We start from the raw sequence: 12,736 nt of genomic DNA on the forward strand, positions 1-12,736 counted from the left end.
TTGTGTATTAAAGAGTCCAGTGTGTTGAAATAGCAAAGAACTTTATTGAAAACACATAGTCAGGAATTCAGTGTTTAAGCCAGAACTGCCCGCTCCAAACCAAAGAATATATTGAAACCCTAAAACCTAAAACTCCACCTTCTACCAAACCTGGCCCCCACCTACAATTCCCACCATCTATCCCCCACTATTAACCAGCCCCTCTTTGCCATCCTTCTCACACACACAATCTCTCCCTGTCCCAGAAGCTTGCTCCCTTTCTATTACTACTGGTCCCCAACTTTCTTCAGCCAACATCCCACAGATTGTGAATGCTATCATTGCTATTCTAGATAGCTGCAACAAATCCCAGCCCCCCCCCCCATCTAGCTAACCTATACCATGATCCATAATCCCCAGCCAAATTTAAAACCCAAAGCCATACTAGTAGCAATGAAAACCTAAACTTATGAAAATAGAACATAAACAGACATATGGGACATAAAAACCGAACAAATAAAATCATGAGGGCCTTTTGGTTGGACAGTTAGATATTTTTGTATTCCTTCTTTACAATAATACTGTTTGTTCACTGCTTGGATTTGAGTGGATTCTCTCCTGTGTAGCCTCTCTGGTGATTGAATAGGCCTGACCTCCGAGAAAAGCATTTTCCACACTGCTGGCATTTGTATGGCTTCTCTCCTGTGTGGATTCTCTGGTGTCTCACTAAGTCTCCCTTCAAAGAAAAACATTTCCCACAGTGCTGGCATTTGTATGGCTTCTCTCCTGAGTGGATTCTCTGGTGTTTCATTAGGGTTGACTGCTGAGAAAAACAGTTCCCACAATGCTGGCATTTGTATGGCTTCTCTCCTGAGTGGATTCTCTGGTGTTTCAGTAGGGTTGAATGGCGAGAAAAACAGTTCCCACAATGCTGGCATTTGTATGGCTTCTCTCCTGAGTGGATTCTCTGGTGTGTCACAAGGATTGATTTACGAGAAAAACATTTCCCACAACGCTGGCATTTGTATGGCTTCTCTCCTGAGTGGATTCTCTGGTGTCTCAGTAGGTGGGACTGCCGGGAAAAACATTTCCCACAATGCTGCCATTTGTATGGCTTCTCTCCTGAGTGGATTCTCTGGTGTCTCAGTAGGTGGGACTGCCGGGAAAAACAGTTCCCACAATGCTGGCATTTGTATGGCTTCTCTCCTGAGTGGATTCTCTGGTGTGTCAGTAGGGTTGACTGCTGAGAAAAACAGTTCCCACAATGCTGGCATTTGTATGGCTTCTCTCCTGAGTGGATTCTCTGGTGTGTCAGTAGGTGGGACTGCCGAGAAAAACAGTTCCCACAATGCTGGCATTTGTATGGCTTCTCTCCTGAGTGGATTCTCTGGTGTCTCAGTAGGGTTGACTGGTGAGAAAAACAGTTCCCACAATGCTGGCATTTGTATGGCTTCTCTCCTGAGTGGATTCTTTGGTGTTTCAGTAGGGTTGACTTCTGAGAGAAACATTTCCCACAATGCTGGCATTTGTATGGCTTCTCTCCTGAGTGGACTCTCTGATGTGTCACTAGGACTGACTTCAGAGAGAAACATTTCCCACAATGCTGGCATTTGTGTGGTTTCTCTCCTGTGTGGACTCTCTGGTGTGTCAGTAGGGTTGAATGGCGAGAAAAACAGTTCCCACAATGCTGGCATTTGTATGGCTTCTCTCCTGCGTGGATTCTCTGGTGTGTCAGTAGGGTTGACTGGTGAGAAAAACAGTTCCCACAATGCTGGCATTTGTATGGCTTCTCTCTTGCGTGGATTCTCTGGTGTGTCAGTAGGGTTGACTGCTGAGAAAAACAGTTCCCACAACGCTGACATTTGTATGGCTTCTCTCCTGTGTGGACTCTGAGATGCCTGACAAGGACTGACTTGTAAGCAAAATGTTTCCCACAGTGCTGGCATTTATGTGACTTCTTTCTGGTGTGGACTCTCTCATGACTGACAAGTTCTTCTGTAAACAAGGACAATGAGAGACAAGACTGAATCTCAGCATTAAGAGAGGAAGGTTTTACCCCACGTTCACCCTTCCCTATGTGAGATTAAATTAATTTGGGCGCGTTACACATGCACCGATAGTACGTGCTTGGTGCGTACTAGGGTTAGAAAGAGGCATCTATTGTAGATGCCCCTGAACCCGGGCACCACCATTTTGACGTCGTGGATGCGTAGCGTCCGGATGTCGCGTGGCAGACGTGATGCCGTGACTGTGCGACTAGTGCCTCACGGTACCACTTCTACAGTGCTGAAAGAAGCGCCATTTTCGAGCTTCTATTTTGCTGCGTCTGGGAATCGCACGGTTTGGCCACTCCGGTTCCCGGACGCAGCAACTGGCGGCGCCGGCAAACCGCCACTTTCAGGAAGTCTGTAATGCGCCATAGTTGGTGTGAGTGACCCGAGCATAACCCTGTTCTGGATGCCCCAAATCCATATAATAATTGTATCCTTACTCCTAGGAGCTAGCAAAGAAGAGATTGTAGGGGAACTGCCAAAAGGAAATCAGTGGAAGCAGATAGTCAGACAGTTGAAAAATATTCCAATAAATATATGTAAAAATACTTTGATTGAAAAGTGGCATCATTTCCTGTGAGACTTCCATAGAGTGTTGAGTCAGAGCACATGGCATGATGCAAGTGAACTGCAGAGGATGCTTCATACTGTGAGGCACGAGGAAATGACTCACAACCAATACAGTATACAGCTCACATGTGGATTGATGTGGGTTGGAGTTGTGTGTACAAGAGATTGTGAAGATGATGAAAGTCAGAGAGGAGAGCTGGTACATAGTTGTTTTATATTGCAACTCAAGCTAAAGAACCTCCAAGGACTTGGAGGAAATCAACTGTGTCTGTGAGTTATTTTTAAGTGTGGAAAGTGGTTAGTGCATTGCCAATACCTATATCTGGAGATTTGCTTCTGTTCTGGCTGTGTTATTATTGAGCTCTGGGAGTGTTGCCTTCAGACTGTGCTATACTTTGGCTTTGAATGGGACCAGAATTCAGAGCCAAGAAGGACCTGAGAGCCGGTGTGATAATCCTTTTTGGCTGAAGTATTTCCACCAAGCACCCATTTCATTTAATTCAGTTTCAGACATTTTTTTCCCCACCCAGGAAACATCCTAAAGCAATTTAAGCCTTTTTGAATGCTCAGTTTCTGCCCACAAGCAACAATTTCAGTATAAATATACTGTTGTTCAGCATCAGTCCAGTTGCAGACAGACCCTCTGTTGATTTACATTGCTAAACACCTCTCTACACTCGCCAGCCCCACTTGCCATTGAAGTTACTGTCTTCTCTCCGAGAAGAGAGAAATAAAGCGAGAAGAGAGAAATAACGAAAGGGATAAGAGGGAAAGAGAAAGTGCTAATAGGCAAAGAGAGGAAAGGACACAAAGGAAGGCTCAAGGAGAAAAAAGTAATCAGGAGACAAAGGGGCTGAATACAGACCATCAAGAAAACAAGAAAGCAGAAGAGGGCGCCACAGGAGGCACATAAAAATTAGTGTAGAAGGCTAATTGGAATATAAGGACCCGGGCTGAAAAGCAAAGGAAAAATGGGATTTAAGTTAATTTCATGGAATGTAAAGAGAATAAGTCAGGAAAGGAAAAGAAGGCATGTAATGCATTACTTGGAGAAAAATAATTTTGATTTACTATGTTTACAGGAAACTAAAATGAAAGATGGGGACATAAAATATTTACGTAATAGGAAACTGGGAACTTTATTTTGTGCAACAGTAAATAAAAGGAAAAAGGGCATTGCTATTTTTGTAAATCAAGATATGAAGCAAAACTTGTGAAAAAAGATAAAGATGGTAGATTGCTTTGTGTAGAAATGCTACTGGATAATGTGAAATATGTGATATGTAATGTTTATGCCCCACTAGAAAGGAAAGAAATGTTTTATAAAAATTTGGCAGAGAATATAAGGGAATTTGAAAACGACAACTTAATTATAACTGGGGACTTTAATGGCGTGATAAACCCTTTGAGGGACAGAAAATCCCAGAAAAAAACAAACCAACAATTCCAAGGAAAGCTGCCTAAAAGTTTCTTTAATATGAAGGACGAATTTAATTTGATAGATGTTTGGACACATTGCAATGGGGATAAAGAAGGGTTTACTTTTTATTCGGATGCGCACAAATCCCTATCAAGACTAGACTTAGTGTTGCTTACAAAAACAGTGGCAACTAAGGTAAAAAAAATGGAAATATGGCCAAGGACTTTTTCTGACCATAATATGATAGAACTGGAATGAAATGAGAAATGGAATAGAAATAAAGGTTGGGGATTAAATGAGGATATTCTGGAGAATGAAGATTTTGTAAATAGGGTTAAAAAGAGTTGAAGTTTTTCTTTGAGACAAATAGTGGAAAGGAGAATAAAATGAAAGTAGTGTGGGATACAAGCAAGGTGTTTGTAAGAGGATTATTTATACAAAGAATGATGGAAATTAAAAGGAAAGAAAGACAAAAGGAGGAAAAAATTAGAAATGAGCTTAAAATGAAAGAACAAGAGCTACAACAAGTAAAGAAAAATAAAAAATTAGTAAATGAAATAAAGATTTTGAAAGGACAATTGGAAAGAAAAATAACAGAGGAGATTGCCGTTAATTTAAAAAAATTAAAACAAAATCAATTTGAAAACGCAAATAAAATAAGTAGGTGGATGGCTAATAGAATGAGAGAGAGAAAAAGATGATAAGGCAAATTAATCAAAATAATATAATTATAACGGAACAGGAGAAAATTAAGAATGCCTTTGTTTCATACTTTAAAAAATTATTTGAGGAACAGGAAGGGGGTGTACCTGTTGAGAAACAGATAACAGAACTGCATGAACACAATGAAATAAGAATAAATTTGGATCAGAAGGAGAAATTAAATGCGGAAATAACATCAGATGAAATAAAAAACGCAAAAGCCTCTGGGATAGATGGGCTTACATCAAAATACTATAAAGTTTTTGAAACAGAACTACAAGAACCTTTAAAGAAAGCATACAATTTAATTCAAACAGAGGAGAAACCAGAAACATGGGGAAAAACTTTAATATCTTTGATACCGAAAGAAGGTAAAGATGAAAAATTAATGAGTAACTATGAGCCAATCTCCTTAATGAATAACGATTATAAGATCTGGGCGTTTATTATGGCAAATAGACTTAAGATAATATTGAATGATATAATAAAAAAGGATCAGAATGGTTTCCTGCCTAGGAGGAAGATTAAAAATAATATAAGAACTATAATAAATGTACTGGACTATTATAACATGCATAATAAAAAAAGGTGGCACTGTTGTTTGTCGACGCGGAAAAAGCGTTCGATAGTATCAGTTGGAAATTTATGTTTAATTTATTAAAGGTAATGGATTTAGGGGAAAACTTTATTAAATGTGTGGAGGAAATATATAAAAAGCAAACAGCATGCTTAATAGTTAATGGAGAACTAACGGAGGAATTTACTATAAGATGGGGGACAAGACAAGGATGTCCGCTGTCACCCTTACTGTTTATAATAGTATTGGAATATATGTTGAATAAGATAAGGAAAAATCAGAGGATAAGAGGAACTAAAGTACGAGGAGAAGAAACTAAAGTACAAGCTTATGCAGATCATTTGGTGGTAATCCTTGAAGATCTGATAGTAAATATCGAAAGTCTGTTATTTGAATTAAATTGGTTTGGAAAATTATCAGGATTTAAAGTAAATAAAGGTAAATCGGTGATAATAGCTAAAAATATGAATAAAGAGGAAAAAGAAATGTTAAAGAAAAAAACAGGATTTGAAATATTGAACAAGGTAAAATATTTAGGAATCTGGATTTCAAATAACAATATGAATCTCTTTGATAATAACTATAAGGCAATGTTGAATAGATTGAGTAGATGGGCAAAACTAAATTTGTCTATCCTAGGTAAGATAAATGCAATAAAAATGTCCACCCTACCAAAGATTTTGTTTATCTTTATGAATTTACCAATAACTATTAATAATAAAATTATAGATCAGTGGAATAGGGAATTTTAAAAATGTATTTGGAAGGGAGGTAAGGTGAGAATTAGGTGGAATAATATAAAGGAGAAGAAAGAGAACGGGGGATGTGCCATGCCAGATATTAAAACATATAGGTGGGCGTGTAATATGCTCTGGCTGGAGGATTGGATTAAGCTAAAAGATAAAAGTATATTAAATTTGGAAGGAGCAATTATTTGTTTTGGCTGGCACGGATACCTCTGGTATAATAAAGCTTTAGTACATCAAGATTTTTACTACAATCCAATTTGGAGGGTATTAATAGAGACATGGAATACAATTAAAGCCAAATTTTACTTTAAAATACCAGGATGGGTGTCAACTCATGAAGCCTTTGCTAATAGATGGGATGTACAAAATACTTGGTTAAGATATGATGATGTAGTAAAGATAATGAAAAACAGGAGTTGAGTATAAAAACTAGAGAAGAACTAATTAAAGAAGGTAAAGAAATAAATTGGTACAGTTACCATCAAATACCATCAAAGAAGATATAAAAACAACGGGAATTGAATTAAAACCAGTAGAGTTGGACAAAATAATAATGGAGGATGGAGGAAAGAAAATAACAAAATATTACAATTTGTTTAGAGAAAGAGAGTTAGAAAGAGAGCCAATAAAACAATATATGATTGATTGTGCGAAAGATCTTGGGCATGAGATACCACTAGAAGCGTGGGAAAAATCCTGGAGGAAAACAAATTCATTTACAAGGTGCGAAGATCTTAAAGAAATTTTTTTAAAGATCAGTAATAGGTGGTACTACACGCCTGCTAGGCTAAAGAAGATGTTTAAAACTGAAAGAGACATTTGTTGGAATTCCCAAAAGGAAAAGGGAACAATGATCCACATGTGGATGAAATGCGAAAGAGTTAAAAGTTTCTGGGAGGACATACATAAAACAATACAACAAATATAAAATACAAGAAAAAACCAGAGATTTATCTGTTGAATATTACACATTATTTGAGGGCAGAGGATGAGAATAAACTGAGGAGAAATATGTTATATATGATAACTCTTGTCAGGATGGTTATTGCAAAATACTGGAAAGCAAATGTAGAGTTACAAATAGACGAATGGTGATTAAAATTAAACGATATTAGAAAGTTAGATATACTCTCATGTAAACTTGAAGATAAGAAGAAAGATAAACTGGAAAAAGAATGTGAACAAATATTGCTGTTTTTTGGAAAAAAGATGGCGTCTGCACAAAAACCTGGTTGATTTGATTATGTGAATATAGAAACAGATAGTTATATAATTGGACCAGGATGTGAATATATACTAGTTAAACAAGGTTAAAATGTATGATGAGATAATTTTTGGAGAATATGTATGGATATACAACCAGTATATAACCGATGGGAAAAGTGATAACAGGATTCTGTTTTATATACCATAAGTAGGAAATAATAATAATAATAATAATAATAATAATAATAATAATAATGACTTTATTTCTAGCCCGCCTTTCCAAAGATCAAGGCAGGTTACAGCACTTAGACCATCCAACAGTACAATCCATAAAATACAATAAAAACATCAATCAATATAACATCAGTTAAAACATACTACAATAAAAATAACTGTCCAAACTAGCACAATAGTGCAACAGTGAGGGGAGAGAAGGGGTTATCTCGAGGGTATTAGGGGTATGCCTGTTGGAAAAGGTGTGTTTTGAGCCCCTTTTTAAATTGGTCCAGAGAGGCGGCCGTTTAATATTTGGTTTTTTTGGAGGGAAAATGGGTTGTATATGGAAAAATTGCAAGAAGCAAAAGAAGACAAATAAGCAACACAAAAGAAGATTTGTAAAGACAGGAAGTAAAGATACGAAGAACAAATGGTGATGTAAATAAATAAATATAAGGTTCACCATCATTCATCTAGGTAATGTATTACCATTAGCAAAGCCTCACACTATTCACCACTCCCACCTTTGTTACCTACTTTGTGTGTGTGTGTGTGCACACGCGCGTGAACACATATATGTATGTGTGTGTGTGTTTTACTTTCCCCCTAAATAAAACACAAAAACCTATTTGAAATGCCTCTGGAGTTCTGTGTGTTTCCCGGCCTGGTATAGTTGGGATGAATCCTGAGGTCACTGTTGCCCTAATCTCTCCTTTGAGCTAAGTATGAATTTTCCCTAAAATCATAGCACAATGATGGCGATTTGGGACACTTGGAGGGCAGGAAGAGTAAGTGGAGAGGAAGGGGGCTGGGCAGCCCCCCTGCCATCCTCCCCACGGACCTTTCCCTGCCTTCCAAGTGCCCGTTTGGGACACTTGGAGGGCAGGAAGGTTAAGTGGGGAGGAAGGGGGTTGGGAAGCCCCCCTGCCTCCCTCCCCACAGACCTTTCTCTGCCCTCCAAGTGCCCCATTTGGGATACTTGGAGGGCAGGAAGGATAAGTGGGGAGGAAGGGGGCTGGGCAAAGGGCCACTTCTGGCACGTGGGGCATAGGTTCATCATCACTGTCACAGAACTTGTGAGTGTCCTCCCCAGACTCCAGCATTTCGAGTGACAAAGAGCCTCTGGAATCAACCATGGAGCTAAGCAAGCTCAGGTTGGAAAAGAAACATTAGAGCAAAAGGAATTTAATAATAATAATAATAATAATAATAATAATAATAATATGTTTTATTTATAGACCGCTATTCCGCAATGATCATAGCGGTGTACAGTAAAAATCATAATGCAATACAAAATACAAGGTGACAAAGGAAAAAATTTATGTGTTGCCATTTCCTCTCTTCATATGCATTGCTCATAATTGCTAAATGGAACCCTTAAATATGTCTGAAAACAAGGGTCTGAGCCGGTTCTCACCAGTTCAGTTCTTAAAATCTGTCAGGTTGGTGGCTGCCTCCCAATCCCCAAGGCCCCTCTCCTGGCCCTTCCCAGAGGTCCCTTCCTCTCCGCACAGAGCTAGGCGATCCTGGCTTTGCTCCTGCCTTCCCCTCCTGGCTCCCGGAGGCCTGAGCCCCTTCCCTTTCTCCCTCCACTCTCCAACCTTCCCTCTTGCCCATCTGCACTGCTTCAGCATTTCACCTTCACCATCTGTTCCCTGCCTTTCTGTTTTTCACATTTCCTCCTTCTCTCTATCACAGACACATACCCACAGAGTGTGATCCATAAAAGGGACACTTTGAGGCCCATTTGTTCAGAATGGATGGATAATCAATATACAAGTGATTCATTGGGAAAGGCAGAGCAAGGGGGCTGGGAACTGGACTCGAATTTTGGTGAGGATCAAGCACCAGAGAGCAGCCTAAAGACATATCTAAGACAGGGATGGACTACTGTCACATGGGGGGGTCATATTGGCTCTCAGGGGCACCCCCACATTGTATTGCCTAAAAATATGGAATAATGTTTTGCCCCTCAGTATCCCATTGCATCCCTTTGGGGAAGTGGAGGCCGTTTTACCACTATTGTGCCCTCTCTGATCCATTGCATGGCCAAGGGAGATATTTTCCCCAAGAACCCTCTCCAGAGCCTCAAAAGGATGGAAGAGGGACCAAAATGGGTAGGAAACTTGCTGAGCAATATGCTAAGTACCATTTGGGTGAGGAAAACATTAATCTCCATGCTTCCTTCCCACAAAACCCTAAATTTCAGAATTAAAAAGTCCTTTGCTTGAACCAAAAGGTTTATTGAGAAACTCCGGCAGAAGTATCCATTAACTTGTCTAAGCAGTCTTTGAAGAGTCAGAATCTTTTCCCTCCGTCGTTTACTATCTCCACACTCCTCCCTTTCCTCTCCCTTCAGCCCCTAACCAACCCAGCTGCCAAGGTACCTCTTGCCTTCTTCTTCCACTGTTCTCATACCCCTCTCCCCTGGGGCATGCCTGCCACCCAAATCTCACAAACCAGTCAGTTAATAGCCTCCACAACAGATTCCCTTCCTCCAAGCTGTTCTAGGCCCCATTATACTTACCAACAACTTAAAACTACTAACATTCAAACTACTAACAATTCCCCCCTAAACCGCAATACCATTGTGGATGAACCACAGAAGCTGGTTCTGACAATTGGCAGTTTACGATGGGGTATTAAGAATCCTTATAAAGTGTAGAGCAATAGTACCTCACTAAACCACAAATTCAAATAATCTACAGGATGTTGTTATCTCAATTAAACTACACTTGAAAGGGATCTAGGACTCCCAGTAGACCACAAGTTGAACATGGACCAACAGTGTGATGCGGCAGTTAAAAAGGCCAATGTCATTCTAGGCTGCATCAATATGAGTATAGTTTCTTGATCAAGGGAAGTAATAGTGCTACTCTATTCTATTTTCGTCAGGCCTCCCTTGAAATAATCCTGTGTCCAGTTCTGGGCACCACAATTCAAAAGTATGTTGAAAAGTTTGAACATGCTGAGAGGAGGGCAACCAAAGTGGTGAAGGATCTGGAAACCATTAAGCCCTATGAGGAATGGCTTAGAGAACTGGGTACGTTTAGCCTGGAGAAAAGAAAGTTAAGAGTGGATATGATATCCATGTTTAAATATTGGAAAGGGTCGTATTGATGATGCAGCAAGCTTGCTTTCTGCTGCTACAGAAAAAAGGAGACACCACAATGGATGCAAGCTGCAGGGAAAGAGGTTCCACTGAAATATTAGGAGGAATTTTGGGACAGTAAGAGCTCTTTGACAGTGCAATATACTCCCTTAGAGTTTGATGGAGTCCTCTTCTTTGGAGGTCTTTAAACAGAGGCTGGATGGTGCTTGGAATGTATATTCCTGCATGGCAGAAGAGGGTTGAACTGGATGGCCCTTGTGGTCTATTCCAATGCTATGATTTTGTAATTCTAGTGGAATCATAGCACCATGATAATTTAGGATAAAAGGGACCTCAGTCTTCATAGAAAGGAGAATGGATTACGGTTCCTTACCCACAGAGGCCACATTCTGATAATTCTCCATCATGACATAACTGTACATCATTCTCTGTTTCTTCGTTAACAGTTTCCATTCCTCCTCAGTGAAATATACTGCCACATCTGCAAAGGTCACCTGCAACAGAAAATAGCCCTCATCCAGAGAGTGACTAAGCAGAAGGGGAGGAAAGCACATGGTTCATCCCAAATATTATTTCATCATTTTACAATTCAGTCCAGGAAATAAACTTTAAATTCTGTCAGCAAGGAAAAAAAAACAACCTACTGCCTTTGAGATCCAGTTTGTCTCGAATCCTTTCAATATAATATACAATATAATAAACATTATAATTTAGGCCATGGTCTAAATAATAGAGGATGGATTAGGATACTCACTATCCCAACACATACAGTACATTTAGATACCAAAGAATTATGTGCATTTAGACATTTTTGCCACATTTCAGAGGCAAAAGTTAATTTTAAAAAACTGTTCTGGGGAGCACTGTGGGCTTGAGGGCCACTGGGCCCACCACATATTTAGACCCAGAGATGTTCTCCCATATCCCCCAACATTTCACAGATGGGAAAAGAAAGACACATATGGAAAAGCAACACCAAAAGGTGGTCAAGATGGCCAAAGTTGTTTATGAGGAAGATCACACAAGCTAGGAAGTGCACAGCAGTTTGCTTTTGCTTCAGGCTCCTGGGAAGGGCAATATCCTGCCTCTTTCTTTCCTTTCCTCTCCCCACTTTTGAATTGATGGGGGGCAAACTGAATGGCACTCAGGAACTGAAGTGAACTGAGAAGGGGGAAAGTAGGAGGATAAGAGAGCAACCGGGACATTTTTAAAAGCCCCTGAAAAAGTGGGGTGACAGAAGATTAACCAGGACTGTCTCTGCTAAATTGGGAGAGTATGTTCTCCACTTGCTTTCAAGAGCTGTCCCAGCAGTGACACAGATGAAACTAATAGTCAAGAACCTCGACTCACCAAAGAGTTCTTGTATCTCTGCATCCTCTTTCTGTTAGAGCCCAACTCCCTCCGCTTGGCCTCTGTGTCGGCCATCAGGTGGGCAGGGGTCCTGGTGGTCTTGCACTTGGATCACTTCCAGCAAAAGGTGCCCCAAAGCTGTGTCCAAGGGGGCTGAGATGAAGTTCCTGAGAAAAGAGACCAGAGATTCAAAAAAGGACGCAAATTGGATCTCCTATAAAGAATCAATGCAAATAGATAGAACTGGTTATAGAATAATGAAACGAGAAGATCCTAATGATCAGGGCTATGATCTTTGATGGTTCTTTGACAGACAATTAAGAGAGCTCTTCCTAATGGATAAAAACAATATCCAATCTATAACTGAATGAATGTTGAATAAAGATGCCTTATTAGTAAGACTTTATAACTGTATTCTTAAAATCTATACAGAAGAAGTTATTAAAGAAAATATGATCAGATGGTCTCAAAACTTTGGTTTTGCAATTGAATTAGACCATTGGGAGTACATTTGGAAAAAAACAGATTGAACTACACTTGCAGCCAAAACATCAAAGAGAGTGATTATAAAACATTTTTGATGGTATTTAACACCAGAGAGAATAAGAAAGATGTATAAGTATTGCAGTAATTTTCATTGGAAATGTGAAAAGGAAGAGGGCTCAATCTATCAAATGTGGTGGATTTGTGGGAAAGAGATACAACTTTGGATGTTGATTTAATTTGAAATTAAGAAAGCTGTAACTTTATCTTTTAATTCTCGCCTGAAATTCTTTGCTTAATAAAACAGAACAATCCATAGGA

General features: G+C 39.5%; 1 protein-coding gene across 1 annotated transcript; it reads right to left on the minus strand.

Annotated features, from left to right (window-relative positions):
- Positions 1-281: 281 nt before the first annotated feature.
- Positions 282-11,170, minus strand: LOC149290535 (uncharacterized). Its single transcript, XM_089489367.1, has 3 exons — positions 10,956-11,170; positions 1,832-1,974; positions 282-1,705 (listed from the first exon to the last, which is right to left on the minus strand). Exons 1-3 carry the CDS (start codon positions 11,134-11,136, stop codon positions 569-571), a joined length of 1,461 nt encoding a protein of 486 aa, XP_089345493.1. The 5' UTR covers positions 11,137-11,170; the 3' UTR covers positions 282-568.
- Positions 11,171-12,736: the final 1,566 nt, after the last annotated feature.

This window comes from Sceloporus occidentalis, unplaced genomic scaffold (genome assembly GCF_023333645.1).
Source record: "Sceloporus occidentalis isolate IW3139 unplaced genomic scaffold, rSceOcc1.0.p SCAF_39, whole genome shotgun sequence".
Lineage (NCBI taxonomy): Eukaryota > Metazoa > Chordata > Lepidosauria > Squamata > Phrynosomatidae > Sceloporus > Sceloporus occidentalis.

Excerpts from the sequence above, each read along its gene's own strand:
- LOC149290535 (XM_089489367.1), bottom strand. The coding sequence starts at position 11,136 with ATGTGCTTTCCTCCCCTTCTGCTTAGTCACTCTCTGGATGAGGGCTAT. Across the intron at positions 1,975-10,955 it reads TCAGAATGTGGCCTCTGTGG|AAGAACTTGTCAGTCATGAG; the intron begins GTAAGGAACCGT and ends CCTTGTTTACAG. Across the intron at positions 1,706-1,831 it reads AGCCATACAAATGTCAGCGT|CAGAGAATCCACGCAGGAGA; the intron begins TGTGGGAACTGT and ends CTACTGACACAC.